At 34.6% G+C, this 20,127-nt stretch overlaps 2 protein-coding genes across 2 annotated transcripts; both read right to left on the reverse strand.

The window, feature by feature from the left end:
* Positions 1-1,540: 1,540 nt before the first annotated feature.
* LOC104905052 (hypothetical protein) lies at positions 1,541-2,170 on the reverse strand. The gene has a single exon (XM_010693498.1). The coding sequence runs from the start codon at positions 2,168-2,170 to the stop codon at positions 1,541-1,543; it is 630 nt and encodes a 209-aa protein (XP_010691800.1).
* An 11,031-nt stretch (positions 2,171-13,201) lies between these two features.
* Positions 13,202-14,500, reverse strand: LOC104904748 (hypothetical protein). The gene has a single exon (XM_010693115.4). The coding sequence runs from the start codon at positions 14,127-14,129 to the stop codon at positions 13,506-13,508; it is 624 nt and encodes a 207-aa protein (XP_010691417.1). The 5' UTR covers positions 14,130-14,500; the 3' UTR covers positions 13,202-13,505.
* Between the last annotated feature and the right edge of the window lie 5,627 nt (positions 14,501-20,127).

A 20,127-nucleotide genomic window follows, 5' to 3' on the forward strand; every position in this document is an offset into this window, starting at 1 on the left:
GTTACTTCATCAATGCATAAATACACGGGTTCCATGGAACATGGAACAAATGAACCAGTTTTCTTCATCCAAAAAAAGCAAAAACACCATGTTAATTCTTTCCAAAAAAACTGTATAATCTAAAACCCAAAAAAAAAAAACCACAATTCAGTTTTGGGAACACATGCATAGTCATTATCTCAGGCATGAACAACACTGGGTGGGGAGCTTCAGTTTCTTCAGCCATTTTTTCCTTTAAAAAATAACATCTAAAGTCAAATAATGACTACATAAAAATAAACCTAATACCCTCTGTTGTAGTTATTTAATATCATAACAAAGTTCAAACAAACCCTAAGTGTTCATCATAATTTATAGCAGATACACATACAAATCAAGATAAAACCACCACACAAAGTATAATCCAAACAAAAAAAACAACAAACATGAACAAAAAAAATTCAGAATTTTGAATTTCCATATTTTCAACATCCAAAACCCGTCCAACCGACCCAACAAATACACTGAATTTCGCTAAAAAAGACAAGAAATAGAGAGTTTAGATTATTACCACAGAGATACAAACAATTGTTGGCCGAATTTTTTGGAGATGAAGCTTCTTCTTCTGAGCACTTTTTTTTCCCCTTTTGAGAGAGATGAAAGAGAAGAGAGTTCAAGTTTTCTGAAACAGAGGAGTGGAAGGCGCCAAGTACAGGTAAAACCCCTTGCACTCCTCATTTTTGAGGGCTTGTCAACTGACAATTTTTTTTTTTGGGAATAACAACAAATGATATCTTTTGGGGTTTTTACATTTATTATATTGTCAATTGGGCCCACAAGTTAACCAAGGTTAACATTTATGCTCAGAAGTTTCTTTTGGGTCGCAAACGGTGAAAAAAAAAAAAGGATAGGTCCCAAACGGTGAAAAACACCAAACTTGCGGTCCTTATTGTTTGCTTAACTCATCAATTTAGCCATAAAGAAATAAACGGCATCAAGGAAAACAAAACAAAATTGCAAATTGTAACTCTAAGGCCTAAGCCCTACATAAAAGAACTTAAAGGTGAATATATCACCGTCCAAGAAAGCTAAAGATATTATCATAACTAGTATTTTGACCAAGTCGATACTGCGAATCAGTTGTAATTATCAAATATAATATATATTATTCATAAATTTTATAATCGAAAGCAACAAAGTATGGTACCATTTACGCTATGTTCTTTTAAACAATATTGAACTGAACTTAATTAAACTAAATTGAATTGAACTCAATTTATCTGAACTAAACTGAATTTTCATTTATACCGTCCAAAATACCATATCCTTAGTACAACTATGCTCTAAGGAATAATATTGCTCTTGTACGTTTGATATTAATTTATTTCTTTCTTTAAACAATCACACCCTCCATTCAAGAGAGAAAAAAGAGAAAAATTTAAAATTATAAATAATACTCCTACAATTGCACATACCTCCTACAAAAAAGGGCATTTTTCCTTGAATCATATCAACAACATATATATAACTCAAATTAAGTGTAGTTCAACTAGTTTTAGCACTAATTTTGCAGCTTAAGCTGAGAATAAAAATTCTTTATGAAATCCTCAGCAGCCTGATCAACATGCATATTTCCCTGATCCATATACGGAGAGTCCATAATCCTTAGCTGCCGGACAGCAGGGCTCCGCCCAAAACCTAGACCAGGCAAAGCCGGCGACGCGGCCGAAACACCACCAGTACCTTCATCATTACGTAACATCATATCGAGCATGTTGCTGAATTCCTCAATATTAACATTATTCTCACAATAATCTTCCAAAGGAAAAGGTGAGGGCAAGTAATATAGGTTTTCATTTTGATGGTGTTGGTTTTTTCTTTTGTTGAAGTAGTGTCGGTATAAAGGGGTGTTACTACAACTAAACTCATACTCTCGAGCGTTGTCATGGTGGTGGTTGGACGGAGCATCACCAACGTCGCCGCCGCCGCCTCGGGAAGCAAAGAAGTGGTGGTTGTTATAGTTGTGAAACATTAGGTTACCTAAGGCTTTTCTAGCAATTTTGCCGCGTTTCATCATGGTGTTGAGGTCTACAAGTAATCTTTTCTTGCATAAACCTTTCCTTATCATAAACAAAGCCACCTTTACTATCTTCCATATCTTCTTAGATATAATTGCTGTATTTTGCTCCATGCTTAATTAATTTAGTTGAGCTTTGAGTAGTTTTCAAGAATGAAAATATAGTTGATTTATTTTTCTTATTATTTCTTGGGTGAGTGTTTGGGCTTTGGAGAAGTTTTTTGCAGGAGAGGAGAAAATAGAGAAAATAAGGCTTTTGTGCATGAGAAGAATAAAGAAAATTGGTGGGTTATATATAGGAGGAAAAAGCTAAGTTTGGTTAAGTTTTCTTTTAAAAAAGATGAAGTTGGAAATTTAATATAGTAACATGTTGGGTGCCTTTGCCTGTGGAGGGGTGGGTAGAAGTTTCTTTTATCATAAAATAATTATTCCTAACACTACTACTTTTCTCTTCCATTGTTGAATAAAGGGAGGATTACTATTAGTTGTTTCACTGAATGATTTGTCTTGTATTTGTAGTGTGTGATTCATATGATGCATGTGCTAGAGTTGTAAGGGTTATAAGTGGTTTCAAGGAATCATGGATATCAACTCAATCATCACAACATTGGTACGTACTCAAGCCGGTGAAACTTGTAAAAAGTAACTACTCAATGATAATTGGAATTCAAGTAATAGCTTTATACTCTATCACGCCCCCTCAAGTGAGAACCCGTTAGGCTTGAAGTGTGGATGCAACACAAGCCTCCCTCGTACCTAACGTTAAATATTCCACCTAAAAAGGAGGGGTGGATGAGTTTAAACATATGACCTTTATGTCAAACTGGTTTTGATACCATGTCAAAGTACCAACTCAACAAAAAGTTTAAACAGATGGTTTGAGTCCCATGAATAGTTTTATATGCTATCAAAACATAATGGAAAATTCTCATTGGTAGCCATGTAGTTTTAAAAATTCTCATTAGTAGCCATGAGCTTTTTAAATTATAAAAAATAGCCCTAAACTATTGCGTACGGTGCAAATGTAACCTTATGAAACATTCTTACTTCTATTAACTTTCTGTTAAAAAATGACTCGATTTTTGTGTTCATTAATTTTGTCACTATTTGTGCTGAAAAAACCACTCGGTTATGGACTTAGGATTTTGGGGGACAATTTTGAAGTCGAAACTGGCAAAAAAAAAGCCTTCATTTGCGTGTTTCGGATTGCGTGCTTATAAAAACCGCTCGAGTAAGATTTTGGGGGTTAAATTGATCCCTCGGGTCAATTCTGATGTCAAAACTGGCAAAAAAGAAATGAAAATGCCTCAATTTACATGTATCAATATGTTTGTCGAGAAAATTATTTGATTGAGGATTGAGGGTTAGATGGGTCAAATTTGAGGCCTAAGCTGGAAAAAAGAACCAAAAATGCCTTGTTTTGCATGTCGGACATTAATTTTAATTTAACGGAAAGTAAACCAAACTAATGTTTTATAGTTCATAAGGTTAGGTTTGCAAAATAAAAAATAGTTAATGGCCATTTTTGATAATTTAATAAACTCATGTATGGCTACCAATGAGAATTTTCGATAATACATGGCTAGTAATGAGAATTTCCCAAACTTAATTACTAGCTTTTCAGATAGTTACAATCGCTATATTTGAAGAAGCATTTTAGTTACCTTAAATAATAAGGTGCTAATATATTTTAGGTGGTAAAATGATTAATAGTGTTTGGCGGTATATATATCTAAAATAAAAAATGTAACCATGCAGGTGGTTAAAATGACTTAAATGATAAGATAAATCTTTCAACTTTTCAAAATCAGATAATTTTGCCAAAATAATATATCAACTTAAGCAACTAATATTGCAAAAAAAAAATTAAGTTAAACAACCACCTTATCAGTTCCAACACCATATTAATTTCAAATTTATCTTATCTGTTTTAATTAACTTATCAGTTTCAGTTTACTTTAACCTAATGGTGGCTCTAATCTTGCCAATCAGAGTCAATATTACAGATAGGAAAGTCTCCTAGATATTGGAATGATCGGTTTTAAGACATAAGTTACTTAATTTTAGTGATATTTTTTTAGAATATATAGTTTTTTTTATCTGTGAATAGTGAACCTATATACAGCGACATCATACGTGTGATAAGTGATACTGGGTGTAACATATAATTATTGCCTAAAAGAACATTTATCCAAATATACAGTTACTAATATAATCTTAATTCTTTATGTATAGCCTGGTGAAGTGCTTGATTATTGAGTATTTTTCTCCCATCAAATTTCAGAAAAAAAAGTAAAAGACACTGTGTACTTTTGTATATAATTATTAGACAAGTGGAAAGGCCAATAACAATAATTTAAGAACTGATTCAGGCAAAGGATAATTGATGCAGGCCAAACGGATATACATGGATAAATAACCAAAAGCTTCCTCAATGATTCCTAAATACAGTAGTAGCTATTGTAAAATACTAATAACATTCATATTCAATTCATATACACTGTCTACACATATGATTTTGGGAGTGAACACGTAGTAGTAAATGGTCACACATTGTGGGACAACAGAGAAGCTAATGCCGCACATTAAAAAGGACAAAAATGATGCTCTATTTTTAGGCTTTTAGCTTTAATTATTTCGATCCCCAATAACTCTTCAAAGAAAAGTCATCAAAAAAAAATTCACAGATAAAAAATTATTATTTGAATTAGCCGTTAAGAAATGAACGGTATGAAAAATAAATGTAGCTCTAAGTTCTATGTAAATGAAGTTAAGAGTTCAAAATATTAGGCATTAAATAACTACTATTTGTAGAAACTCGAGCAATTAAGAAACACAAGTAATTCCGAGAATCATGACATAGATTTAATGTGGTTCCGAAACTAGCTACGTGTTGCCTGCGTCCAACATAATGGAAGAGAAATTATACACTTATAGGCATTGTTGTTAAAATCCCGATCCGGATCTTACGATTCTACGATTTTACGATCCTGGATGACCTCACCGATCCCGATCCTACGTAGGATCTTAATTTTGTAGGATCTTTCGATCCTGCCCAACCACAAAAAATCACATGGTAGGATCTTAACACGATTCTACGATCCTACGACTCTACGATCCGATCCTACCGTATAAAAATCATAAAGTAATTTCACATATTATATTTCTCCTATTAGATTTTGGTTGCATGTTACTTCAATCTTATAGTATTGAAAAACTATCATCATTTGCTTATTAAAAAATTCATTATTAATACGTGTACATTTTTAACATGAGGTTCTCACCATATTTTAGTATAATTATCTCTGTTTCACCAAATCGTAGGATCTTACGATCCTACGATCCGATCCTATCGATTCGATTCTACCAACCCCTACGATCCAAAGTAGGATCCCGATCCTGATAACATTGCTTATAGGTTTTGTTGGAGATCAGACTACATACACTTGCACAATATGGGGTAAAATGATGTGTTAGTAAGAGTAAGACCCCATGTTGGGTCCCTTAAAGCATTAGATTCAAGATGTCGTCTCGAAAATAGTATTAATCGACATATATATATGATTTTAAATACTATATTACGCTTAAAAATATTTCAATTCCCAACTTCATTTCCCTTGTTTCTCTTCAGAACTTTTGTCAAGCCCTAGTTAGCGATCCTCCAGCTTCCCCTGCAGTCGCGCCACCCGCGTTTCTCCCTCCGGCGTGTACTGCCGCAGGGACGACCTCCCTCCCTGATGTTTTTCCTTCACCTTTTCACTCCCTCCCCTAGTTTTCTCTTTCTTTAAATTTCCATAAATGCCCTCTAAATCCGTCTTTTTCAATTAATTAATTTGTTCTTTAGGTTCTGTTTCAGTTTGTTCCCTTCTTCAAGTTGCTTTGTTGTCCTCTAGTTTGTTGTTGTCATATTGCAGCCTTGCAGGTATTGTTTTTTTGGCGGGTATTCAGCGAAATCGTTCAATAATTGAAGTTGAAGATGAGAATCCAAATCAAAGGTAAGACTTTTCAATTGGAGCTGAGTAATGGTTTCTTAAAAAATGTTGAGTTCTATAACAATCGAAAGCGCTGGTTTAATTTCCCAGTTAAATTAATTGAATGGATTTCCAATGTCCTTAATGGTTGCTCAAGGTTGATTGAATTTGAACACTCTAGATGATTTGGTTGCCTTTGGTGGAAAATTCAATATGGTTGTAATAGATGGGGGTGGTTTTTGAAGTTAAGTGTGAAGATAAGGGTTTATGGTATTTAGTTTTTGTCCCTGCATTAGGTAGTGTTGATCCTTGGGGGACTTTTATCCATGCTTTTTTTTCATGTTGCTCGAGAGGGATCAAAATTGGTTGCTATTAATAGTGAATGTTGGAGTGTTTGTTTGCATTCCTTTGCATTTCCTCGGCAAGAAAGTTCGTCTACCTCTCACGATAGTGTGCTCAAGTTAGAAGTGGATGCTTTGCTAAACATGGAAAATTTGAAGGTTGTACCTAGTCATCCTAAGCCACAGAGCACGGTTCATCATGTTAAGGAATCAAATATATCTTGTGATGCAATGTGCTGGTTGAACAATGAATCTTTCAAAAACGCTAGTGTCAAAAAGGAAAAAATGTCGGCAAATCCAGAGAGTTTATCAGAAAGTGCTAGTTTGAGTGACAATGGAAGTACCCTTTCATTTGCAAGTGAGGTGTGTATTAAGGGAAGTTCAGTCTATGTTGATGGAGATGAGATCTCTACTTGTGCTAAAGGAAATGATAGAAATGTAGATTCAATTGATGATCTTAGTATTGATTCATTATTCTCGCCTGATTCTAATATGAGCAAGGTTGTGCTAAGTTCTCCTTTTCAAAGGCCAATTAAGAAAAACCAATGTGATCGATCAATTACTTACACATCTTGGGTTTCATCACAATATGGAGAAGAATAATCAATCTCAAGTTCTTCAAAATCTAGGGTTCCGCCAGAAAATGGTGAAGAAAAAAAATGGAGTTCAAATAGCAAAAAGATGGTGTAATAAGGGGTATTCCAATGGCTAAATGGTTTCATTCTTCAACGTTTAAGGAGTTCATGTGTTTCTTAGTTGTTGCCTTGTTTGGTGTTGTTCAGTCGTGCAAAGGTGCCATGGTGATAATGGAGGGTCTTGGAATCTGAGTTTCATTCTCAATTTCATAAGGAATTCCAAAAAATCATGGTTGAACATCACAACCACTCATAAATGCAGACGTTTGAATGCATTTGTAGATTCACTAGCTAAACAAGGCTTGAGAAGATGTGTTGAGTTTGTAGTTTGGTGTTCTCTATATTGTGGTTATTGTTCATTTTTTGTCATGATCATCAGAATTAAGTGGAATTTTGTGTAATCTGTGATACCATGATGTGAGTTTCATCTTCAAAACAATGTATGATGATGTATATGGTTCTTTGAAGCTAATAAATAAAACCTCTAAAATTATCCAAAAAAACACCGACATATGATTCCATCAACATTTCAATAATCAATTAATTATATATAAAATATATCTAATGATGTTTACCTATAATATTTAGCATATGTATGTATATCCACATCCTAGGTGGATGATTCTTGTTTGATTAGAGAACTATAAAGAAAATAAAACTCTTAGAGTAGATAAGCTAAGAGATCTAAGATTTTACTTGCTTGCTCCTGGTTTTTTGTGGTTGCTCGATGGTTTCGTGACAAAAGTTAAAAGTGACCAATTAATAAAGCTAGCTAAGAAGGGACACAATAATTTGAGTACCTTTTCTTGCAATTAGTGTTGTTTTGAGATTCTATAACTTTTGGCCATTTTTCTCTTTTCATAAATAGCCGATTAATGGATTGAGTAACTTCGTGTTCATGATAGAAGTGACATAGAACTATAGAAGTGGGGTTAATGTGGTTGTCTTATTGTAATTTTTTGCCTTGATACTTGAGGATAGGCTCTCTCGTCAGAACAGAACAAAGCTCTAAGGAGAATTCTAATTTTATACCAAAGCTAAGAGGCAATAATTCCTTATTAGGTCCTATCTTATTTTTAAAACGAATCTCAAACGTCCTTTATTTTGAAATAAGTGGAATACTTCTTTTAAAAAACTCTCATATAAAGAAGAGAAGTGTTTCACTTATTTCAAGATGAATAGGATGAAGTATTATTTATATTAATTGATTGACTTGAAACTATAATTAATCATTTTTTTGTTAATCATGTATGACTCAATAATTATAACTTAATCATGTATGACTCAATTATAACTTGCTAAACATACTTTAATTTCTCCTTCTTATGACCATCTTTTTTTGTTACCTGTTTAATAGATATAGCTCATTCGAAAGACACCCTCCAAAGTTGAAACAATATTAAAGAGATGTATAGTTGAGATGGTTAAAAAGAGATGGGGCGTAATTTTGATTAATTGGCAAACATATTAGTATCTTTCCACCTAAAAGATTCTCTTTGTATCATGTTACAAATAAACCTCATAAGTGCTTGTTTGGTATATATGGGAATTTAATTTCTGTAGCAAGTTTCTTTTGTAGGAAATTACTTCCCTTATGTAATCTTTAGAAAATGGCCTAAATTTGTTTGGTTGACATCAAGTAATTTGCAATTCATATGGAAATTCTGATTGACTAAGGAGGAGTGGGTAACTAAATTCCCACATTTTGCGGGAATTTCAATTTCCCGAGGAATTTCCATTGCATCCATTTTCTCAATTTTCTGTCAACCAAACAACTTTCCAAATGAGAAAAAATCATGGGAATTTTCATTGCCTACATAAGTTACTGTCGATCAATCAAACGAACACTAAGTTTCGATACATATATTAAAAATAAGTGGTAATGTATAAATATTTTATCAAAAAAAATTGGTAACGTATATATAAGGTTAAAATGGAATTTTAAAGGGGATTGAACCTTAATTAAAAAGAACCCCCTAATAGGTTATAATTCCATGACAAACGCCTAAACTAAAAGACTGAATTAGGATCTTTCCCGAAGAAAGGGAGCAAATTAGATTGGCCACCTATGTTCGATTCTTGCTTTATCCGCAATGTACTCAAAGGTACCCAAAGAGAACACATGATTACAAAGATTTGAGAAAGAATAACTAGCTAATACTAAAAGAAAATCCCCAAAGAAGAGTAAAGAATTTTAAAGTAGTAAAGTACAGTACCAACTAGTACAACCATAGCCACAACAAAAATAAATACGAATAATTCTCAAACCTTATGCGCTAAGGAAAAATATCGCGCGTGTACAATTGTGGTACTTTATTTAAATTAAAGTCACACTTCCATCATCAATTCACCATAGCTAGTTAATTCGTTTTTAGTTACAATTAAGAATGGCAACGGGTCGGACTTTGACCGAATTATGAATAATCCGACTCCGGACCTACAAGTAGTCGGATTTTAAATCTCACAACAATTTCGACATCTGATTCCGATAATGCGAATCTGAATTGACTTAAAATTCGAACATCCGACTCTGATATTCGACTCCGATAATCCAAATCTGATTCAACTTAAATCCTAACATCCGACTCCGACTTTTTTTTGTACTGTTTTATATTATAAAAAGAACTTGTATATATTTCAAATGATAGTTAAAAATCTTCCAAAGTATTTCCTCCGTTTAGAAATATTTGCACCTTTCTATATATTTTGTGCATTATTCAGTATTCAAGTCTTACACTTAGATTGTTTTGGTGATTTATATTTTAGGAAAAATCTAGTCATGTGGGGTCTTGTTCGATTTGCCTCGATGTAAGTATTTTTAAAATAAACTTTTTATAATTTTTACTTGTTGATAATTAAAGATATTAATGGTTGAAATCATACATCGGCATGTGTGAAAGTTAGAAATGATGCAACTATTTCTAAACGGAGGAAGTATATATAATTAACTAAACTTTATTATTCTAAATGACATGATATGTGTATTGTGTCTCACTAATTTCTATATATATCTTTTTTCACATACATTTCATATAAGATACATAAAATAATATTAATATAAAATAAGACCAATTGCATTGAAAGTTAAAATCAAAGTAAAATAAGACAAATTGCCTCAAAGTCGGATCGGATGAGCCGGTTTTTTTATGAAATCCGACTCCGACTCGGAGTCGGCTGTAGATTTTTTTTCTCAAAGTCAGCTCAGATTTTTTGCCCGGAGCGTATCTTTCCAGGGTCGGATCCAGACTGAATTGTCATCCCTAGTTGCAGCATATATATTGACTTTTATAGTTGTCTAATTACAAGTTTGACTATAGATTTTTTTTCGAGTCTTTGGTAAGATGAATTTCTTGTGGGATCGCACGAGGTAATTCATCCAAAGGCCCTAACAATCCCCAATCCCCCATCTTCCACAATATTAAAATTATTTCCACCAAGATCTTAACCATGGTCTCCCATGTGGGAGATAGGGAGCTATATACCATTGGACCCAAATGTCCTTGGTTATTTGACTATTCATATATATCCAAGTACTTTTTTTTAAATTATATTTTGAAAGATAATTGGTCTGAAGACCAACCCGTGCTAGGCTACTAGCCTGCAGGGCATACCGACTCTGAGGCTGGGTACAAGGCTAAACATTACATAACTAAATTCCCAACATTGTTGGGATGAGGTTTCGGACCCTGGGAAATGGAATTCGGGATGGTACTCCACTGAACTACCACCTCTAACCTCTCCCTCATATCCAAGTACTTATTAGAATATACATTGCGCCAACTATAATTTGTATTCTTATATGTTAGTATGGTATTTCTGCTCCAGAGTATCGCTATAATTATGCAAAAGTCAAAATATTGCGACTTAAAAACATGAGTTAGTACAATAAAAACTATTCCCTTCCTCGTTTTTTTTACTTTCGACATTCTACTTTTCTATAAAATTTTAAAAGATATACGAAAACCACAACTTTATTAGTTTTTACACATCGCCCTTAATTTATGACAAAAGAAGGGAAAAAATAAAAATTAATAGATGGATAACAGACAAAAGAAATGTAGGTTGTTACACATTGCCCTTAATTTACCATACGCAAAGTCTTATAAAAGAACGTGAGACGGTTTGTTTTTCCTCCAATGCTCAGCCTCGGTATTTTTTTTGGTTCCGATTTTATGCCTAATAGTTTTAGTCTAGAAAATAACTGAAAGATTATAATTATAGCATATGAATAATTATTTATTAATTTCATGAGTAACATTGAGGCATGATTTTGTGGTTATATAGTTTTGATATTTGGTTAACAATTGTACTTTGAGGGTTGATAGTATGGGAGGTCAATAGTTATGATTTTAAGGTCATAAGTTTTATTTATTATACGCATTAGTAAATATTATTTTTGCATTGATTATTTGAGGTCGGCATAACTAATGCAAAAATGCGATACGAAAGAGAGTTAGTGCATTGGTTTTTTAATTGAGAGAGACATAATTATTTATGCGTGATATTGAAGTTATGGCCAATAGAATGCATTATAATTTGATTTTTATGATATAACTAATATATACTTCAGTACTTAACTAATATACTTCACCGTTTAACTAATATACTCCAGCGCTTACCTAATAGGCTAATATACTCTAAGGCTTAACTAATATACTTCAGCGCTTAACTAATTCATCCAGAAGCAATTTAAGGCTAGCATAAGTACTGATAGGTGCAATCGCATAACTAATTCTACCGCTGGTTTGATGACGTGCGTGATATCAAAATGACATTAGCGGTCTCACATTAACACTAACTTGAGACCGTCTCTCCAAAAATGGATTATTTACTGTATTTCGCCCTATAAATTCATATTGAACTCTAATTTTAAATTTTTATCCTTATAAACGTTTACCTACATTTTATCTTTCACCTCGCTCTCACATTCATCTAAACTTTATCTTTCACCTCACACATTCACCACTCTTCTCTATCGTGTGGTTATATAATTTTCCGAATTCATTTTTCATATATTATTAGATATCTATTTAATTTTCGAAATTCAATTAATTTTTTAATTACATATATTTATTATACTTCAACATCTATTTGCATTTGGCCAACAATGAAGAGTCATTAGTCAATTTAGCAAAAGCTTTGAATGATAATAACTTTAGTTCTAGAGCTCGATAAGAGGCATTTCTTTTAAATCGCATAACTTTTCAAGATCTATACCGTAGCACAACAAATAAAATAAAATCTTATTTTTCAAAAAAATATACTCCCTCCGTTTTTTTTAGATGTAACATTGGACTTTTCACATTTGCCGAGACACAACTTTGACCGATAATATCTCCAATTGTATAAAAGTACGTAAAAATTATAAAAAATATATATTTGAAAAGTGTATACCGTGACGAATCAAACAAGATCCCACATGACTATATTTTTTCTTATGTATAAATAACAATTAGTGGTCAAAGTGTATTGGATGAATAGTGCCCAAAGTCAATATGTTACATCTAAAAAAAAAACGGAGGGAGTACATGTTATATGCGGCCCACCAATCATTTTCGTCCTATATATATTTTAAATACAATAATGACATGGATCTCAAAAGTTAATGCAATTTTCAAATATTGCCTTATTTTGAGTTTCGGACTAAAATTATGCTCCTTTGAAATTTTGAGAAACTTTTCGACTTTGTCGATGATTTATTTTGGCTAAGTCACAACGTAAATTTGGAATGTTTACCCAAAAATCTTTTTAACTTATCTCATATTTTAACGTTTCTCTCTCATTCTCTCACACTTCTTGTCTACTGCAGTGTCGATCTTCGATCCATCTACTTCTTCTTTTCTAAAATATACTACATCTTTTCTTAAATCAGGTAAAGGAACTCTTCATGTGATTAGGCTTCTCTTTTAAATCTTCATGTTCCATGGAGGTCCAAATCAAACCAGGAAGATTAGTGTTGAAATATAATATAATAAAAAATTAAAAAATTGAAACATTTAATCAACCTATATAATTTAGTTTGCCAAACAGTTAAACTAATTAGCTAGCTGCTTTATCAATTTTTGCTATATCTTATCAGTTTGAGCTAATTTAATTTATCAATTTCAACTACATTTTAAATAGTGTTATCAAATAGAATTAAAATATTATCTATTTAGAATTAATAGCAAGTAAATGATGAAGAAGCGAATATAACAATGATATCAAATTTGTTTTTTTATTAAACACCTCTCCCCACTAACAAAAAAGACAAAGAAGGAAAAGAGAGAATAACAAACAAACAAAAAAAAACCTAACCTACAAGCTACAATTAAATGTGCATCCTACAAAAACCTTTGCTTTTTTTTTTTTTTGCCTTTTTTTCTTTTTTCGTGAACCATATCAACAATACATAGTAATATATTTTGTTGATATATTCAAAATATGTTTAGAGCAACCAATCTATTGTAGATAAGTAGCAATCATCTCAAAAAATCATGTCTAGAACAAACTAGTTTTAGCACTAATTTTGTAGCTTAAGCTGAGAATAAAAATTCTTTATGAAATCCTCAGCAGCTTGATCAACATGCTTATTTCCCTGATCCATATACGGAGAGTCCATAATCCTTAGCTGCCGGACACCAGGGCTCCGCCCAAAACCTAGACCAGGCAAAGCCGGCGACGCGGCCGAAACACCACCAGTACCTTCATCATTACGTAACATCATATCCAGCATGTTGCTGAATTCCTCAATATTAACATTATTCTCACAATCTTCCAAAGGAAAAGGTGAGGGCAAGTAATATAGGTTTTCATTTTGGTGGTGTTGGTTTTTTCTTTTGTTGAAGTAGTGGCGGTATAAAGGGGTGTTACTACAACTAAACTCATACTCTCGAGCGTTGTCATGGTGGTGGTTGGACGGAGCATCACCAACGTCGCCGCCGCCTCGGGAAGCAAAGAAGTGGTGGTTGTTATAGTTGTGAAACATTAGGTTACCTAGGGCTTTTCTAGCAATTTTGCCGCGTTTCATCATAGTGTTGAGGTCTACAAGTAATTTTTTCTTGCATAAACCTTTCCTTATCATGAACAAAGCTACCTTTACTATCTTCCATATCTTCTTAGATATCATTGCTGTATTTTGCTCCATGTTTTTATGCTTTGATTATTGTTCAAGCTAAGTATGAGAGAAAATTGGTGTTTTTGTTGGACTCAAGAGAAGTGTTTTGCAAGAGAGGAGAAAACTAGGTTTTTGTGTATGAGAAGGTGAAGGATAGAGGAAGGGGTTATATATAGGAAGAAAAAGGTTGATTTTTTTTTTTTTTAGTGCAAAGAAAAAGGTTGAGGTTTTTTTTATGCAAAGAAAAAAGTTGATGGAGATGTGAGAAATTATATGTTTGAAAATTTTGGAGTTGGAAACTTATTGGTACATAGATGGGTGCCTTTGCTTGTTGAAGGTGGGTAGAACTTTCTTTTATCATAGAAGAATTCCTACCACCACCACTACTACTTTTTTTTCTTCTTTTGCTGAAAAAAGGAGACTTGTTTTATTGAATTATTTGTGTTGTAAATTTGCAAGAAAAGAGCGTGTGATTCATATGGGACATTTTGAACGTGTCATATTTTATAGGTTGCAACATCTTTTCTGGTTAAGTATTCATAAGAGTACGGGTTCATGTATATGATCACTTCAATAGTCCAATGTGATTATTTGTATAGCTTTTAGTACTTCTGGTATTTTACAATTAGATCAGAACATTTATTTGCAATTTTACACTGTGTATATGCAATTTCCTTCAATTATCTATTTGTAATTTGAATGTAATGCAAAAATAGTTATTTGAGATTTTGTTAGATTAGTTTAATATATATTTTTTAAATAGCAATATTGGATTTTTTTTAATTAAATATGTTAATGATTAAAATTATGCATTGAAAAGCGTGAAATTTCAAATGAATCAAATACCAAATAAAAAAGAAGTATGACTGAAGATTTTGATTTGCTTTTTTATTTGTAAGGTTTTTGCTAGCTTAATATCAAAGGTATATATTTCCTTTCAAAGGATAAAGGAAGTATAAAATTACAATACTTTGACTTCTAAGTTTAGACTTTTAAAAAACCTTAGCATATATATATATATATATATATATATATATATATATATATATATATATCACAAAATAAATTAACCTACATAGTAATGCGGAAATTTGATCAAATCGTCGTTATATATATTTTAACAATAATTGTTCCATACTCCATTCTCTGAAAGTTGAACAATTTAAATATATTTCATACCTGCCAAAGCATAATTTTAACCACTAATATTTGAATTTTAGTCAAAAGAATAAAAATTAGGAAACTTATTTTAAATAAGTCAACATTTGTGCGGTCTTTCCATTTTAAGTCTACCTTTTGATTATCCCTAATAGAGTTAGACTTGTATATATGTATGTTTTCTTCTATTGAGTTTTAACCTGTTTGTGACTTGTTTAGTAAGCTACTTATGATACGTGTTACAATGTCTCATACACTCATCTCCCTCGTCCGTTTTAGAAGAAGGGACATTGTCTAATCCGTTCAATGGCTAGCTTAGAATGACATCATTTAATCCATCCGGTGACTAGTTTAATCCGTTCGGTAAAACTAATACTGAGTTACTTTTTTGAAATTTTATGTTGTAGTTCGATAATCAAGAAAAAAAGGAAGGAGAAGAGAAGGGATGACTAGGATAGTGTTCTGTTAGAGTGAAATGAAATGAGCTTGTTAGAAAAATTCAGTTTTGAGTTCGTCTAATTTTATGTTAAAATTAGAATATCTATTCTAATAATTTGTGTACAAAATATAATCTTAGGATATTTCATATTCTATCAATTAGTAACAAAACTAATGCTAAAATTTCATCTAACAACCTAACTAACAACGATAACTAAAATTATACTCCAACATAATTGATAAAATCTAAGAAGATAATTTGCTACTACTTTAAATTTCCAATTGATATCGTATCTATGACTATAAACTGATGACTGAATAGCCAGGAAATATTCTCACACTCACAGATGAATGACAGAGCACAAAAAGAAATGAGAGAAAGATAGTTTTTGTATTTACTGATTCACTTTACTTGGCAGCACACACTACAAATATATAGGAACCTTTAGCAATCAGACAAAAAGGATTACATCATTCTCTCTTGGGTAGAAAATATCTAAAACAAGGATGTAATAGACTATAGTGCCCTTAATACTCCCCCTCAAGCTGAGGAGGGAAGCTGAACTGAAGCTCCCAGCTTGGAAACATGCTTTTGATGTTGTTGCACAGAGAGGATCTTGGTGAGAATGTCTGCAACTTGGTCTGATGAAGTTACATGTTGAGGAATGATTGTGCCAGCCTTGACTTGATCACGGATGTAGTGACAGTCAACTTCCACATGCTTGGTGCGTTCATGGAGCACCGGGTTTGCAGCAATTGCCAGAGCTGCTTGGTTGTCACAGTTAAGTGTTGTAGGAGGAAGATGTTGTAGGCCAAGGTCCTTTAGGAGGGCTGAAAGCCAAGTTACCTCGCAGGTGGTCAGAGCCATAGCTCTATATTCTGCTTCAGCTGAGGAACGAGCCACCACAGGCTGTTTTTTTGTCTTCCATGAGATGGGAGATTGACCAAGGAAGATGCAAAATCCAGTGGTGGATCTCCTGGTTACTGGACAGCTGGCCCAGTCACTGTCACAGTAAGCAGTGAGGTGAGCACCTGAGGTGGAAGCCAAGAAAATGCCTTGGGTATGAGTGCCTGATAAGTATCTCAACAACCTTTTAGCAGCTTGCATGTGCACTGTGGTAGGCTGATGCATGTATTGACTTAGGAGCTGAACTGTGAAGCAAATGTCTGGCCTTGTGATTGTGAGGTAAATTAATTTACCTAGTAGCCTCTGATAGGGAGTAGGATCAGGGAGGAGATCTCCTTTGTCAGGTGTGAGCTTGAGATGAGTGTCCATGGGAAGAGAGAGAGGTTTAACTTGGTACATACCAAACTCTTTGAGAAGATCAAGAGTGTACTTGTTTTGAGAGAGGAAAAAACCAGCAGCACTTCTGTCAATTTCAATGCCAAGAAAATATCTCAAGCCACCTAAGTCTTTCATGTTGAAGAATGAAGAAAGCATGGTTTTGAGATGTTGAATATCAGTGAGGCTGTTGCCACAAATTAACAAATCATCAACATAGATGAGGACAAGGGTAACAGAGGTGGGTGTGTGTTTGACAAATAAACTGTAGTCTGATTTGGATTGAGTGTATGTAAGGCTAAGAAGGGTAGTAGATAGCTTGGAGAACCATTGGCGAGGGGCTTGCTTTAGGCCATATAAGGCTTTATTGAGTTTGCAGACAGGAGAAGAGGAAGGATGAGGTGAGGGTGAGGAGTTGGTGTGTATTCTGCAGCCATAATGAGTGTAGCCCAGGGGTAACTTCATGTATACTGTTTCAGCAAGATCACCATACAAAAAAGCATTTGTCACATCCATGTGAGTAGTGTGCCAAGATTGAAGAGCAGCAACTGCCAGGAGAGTTCTCACAGTGGTCATTTTGGCCACTGGTGCAAAGGTTTGGTCATAGTCTTCTCCTGGCTTTTGTTTGCACCCAAGAATGACCAACCTTGATTTGTGCCTTTCTATGGTACCATCAGGGTGGTACTTGGTTTTAAATAACCACTTGCAGCCAATGGGGTTTTTCCCAGGAGGTAAAGGTGTGACAGCCCATGTATTATTGTTTTCCAGTGCTGCTAGTTCAATATTCATGGCATGTATCCAGTGTGGGTGCTGGAGGGCAGCTTTGAAGGAGATAGGGTCTTGGGTGTTGTTAAGAGTGGTGAGAAAGCATTGAAAAGCTGGCTGTGTAGTAGTGAAAACCAGGTTAGAGATATGAGGTGGAGGATTGGTTATAAAGTCTTGATGCCAGGAGGGAGGAACATGTGTTCTGGAGCTCCTTCTGAGGGGGGCAGGTGGGGGGAGATTGATAGTTGGAATAGGAGATGGAGAAGGAGGAGTAGAGATGGGAGAGCTTGGGGCAGGAGAGGAAGGAGGTGTTACATCAGAGTATAGGTAATCATCTAAAATGGGTTTAAGAGAAGAGGGTTTAGGATCAGGAATAGGATGCATATATGAGTGTACAGAGGTAGATAGGAAAGGAAAGATGGTTTCATGAAAACGCACATCTCTGGACACAAATGTGAGCATGGTGGTTAGGTTGAGAAGTTTATAGCCTTTTTGGGTGGATGGGTACCCAAGAAAGACACAGGGAACTCCTCTAGGGGAGAATTTGTCATTTGGGAAGGCAGGATTAGTGGCAAAGGCAAGGCATCCAAAAATTTTGAGGTGATCATAAGATGGTGTTTTGCCAAAGAGAGCTTCATATGGAGTTATGTTGTGAAGAATAGGGGTGGGTAATCTGTTAAGCAGGTGTACAGCAGTGAGTACACAATCTCCCCAGTATGGGAGGGGTAAGCCAGCTTGAAATCTAAGGGCCCTACTGATTTCAAGTATGTGTCGGTGTTTTCTTTCAGCTCGAGCATTTTGTTCAGGTCTTTTAACACAAGAAGTTTGGTGTATGATGCCATGAGAGGTGAAGAAGTGTCTGCAAGGTTCATCATCAAACTCTAAGGCATTATCAGACCTTAGATGTTTGATGACTTTAGAGAAGTGAGTTTGGGCATAGGCTAGAAAGATTTCCAGAGTAGCAAGAGAGTCAGACTTGTATTGTAAAAGGTAGACCCAAGTGTGTCTGGTGTTGTCATCCACAATGGTGAGAAAATACCTATATTTGCCTTTGGTACATTCTTTGTATGGGCCCCAGATATCCATGTGGATGAGGTCAAATGGCTGTGATGCATGAGAGGTACTGAGAGTGAAAGGGAGCTTGGTAAATTTGGCCATAGGGCAGGTGAGACAAATTTTGTGTGAAGTAGGGGTGTTGGGTGGGATGCAAGGAAGTAGTTTAAGTTTGGCTATAGGGGCATGCCCTAGTCTGTGGTGCCACAGGTCTATAGGGTTCTGGATATTGATAGGTGAGGATGCAGTGGCTGTAAGTGATGAAGGGGAAGAAGATGAGGGTGGGAAAGAGGTGGAAAGATAATATAGCCCATGTCTAGCTGTGCCAGTGGCTAGGATAGTTTTTGAAACTGAGTCAATTATGTGACAGTGAGTGGGGAAAAATTGAACCTCACAGTGGGAGTCTTGTAGAAGTTTTTGAACTGACAGTAGGTTATGTTGGAAGGCAGGAACACATAGGACATTGTGAAGAACAAGACCATTAGGAAGATGAGCAGTGCCCACATGGGAGACAGAGCTTGTGGCACCTGTGGGAAGATTAATGGTAGGGCTGTGTGTTTTGATGGAAGTCGGTTCAAGGTTTGAAAGATAAGGAGTCATGTGGTCAGAAGCTCCACTGTCCACAATCCACTCATCAGAGGATATGGAATTGGATTGACAGGTAATCATGCCTGAGAAATGAACATCAAGTTCATCATCTGTTTCTGTGTGTTTTGCACTGGTGATTTGAGGAAGAAGTTTGGCTAACTGTGCAAGCTGCTGTGGGGTGAAAAGGAGTCCTCCAGTGTCAGAAGTAGAGGTAGAAGGTGAGTCATGTTGAATGTGAGCAGTGTTGGCTAACTTAGGCTGATAGGATTTAGGTGGGGAAGTCCATTTTGAGGTAGGATAGGTGTATGGCTTGGCTTTGGGTTGAAAGGTTTTAGGGTTTTGATTCCTCTTTGGGAATCCCACAACAAACCAGCATTTGTCACCTGTATGACCTCTTTTGTTGCAAACATTACACACAGGCAATTTCTCAGAGTTACTATGCACATTCATAGCAGACACAGTATCATCAATTTTTGGCCTGTGCAAGAGAGCTCTTTGAGCTTCTTCTTGCATTAGAACAGCACAAGCATTCTCAACACTGGGAAGGGGGGTCAGCATCAGCAACTGGCTTCTATGATGATTATAAACATCATCTACACCATTTAAAAATTGAAACAATCTAGACTCTTCTTTGTGAAGTTCAATGGTGTCCAGAAGATTCTTCACTTCAACACTGGGTTCAACAATAACAGGTAACATATTCATAGTATCCAACTCTTCCCACATTGATTTCATAGAAGTATA

The sequence above is a fragment of the Beta vulgaris genome, chromosome 9 (genome assembly GCF_026745355.1).
Source record: "Beta vulgaris subsp. vulgaris cultivar EL10 chromosome 9, EL10.2, whole genome shotgun sequence".
Classification (NCBI taxonomy): Eukaryota; Viridiplantae; Streptophyta; class Magnoliopsida; order Caryophyllales; family Amaranthaceae; genus Beta; species Beta vulgaris.

Bases quoted from the DNA above. Each gene is read 5' to 3' on its own strand.
- LOC104904748 (XM_010693115.4), bottom strand. From the start codon at position 14,129: ATGGAGCAAAATACAGCAATGATATCTAAGAAGATATGGAAGATAGTA.
- LOC104905052 (XM_010693498.1), bottom strand. From the start codon at position 2,170: ATGGAGCAAAATACAGCAATTATATCTAAGAAGATATGGAAGATAGTA.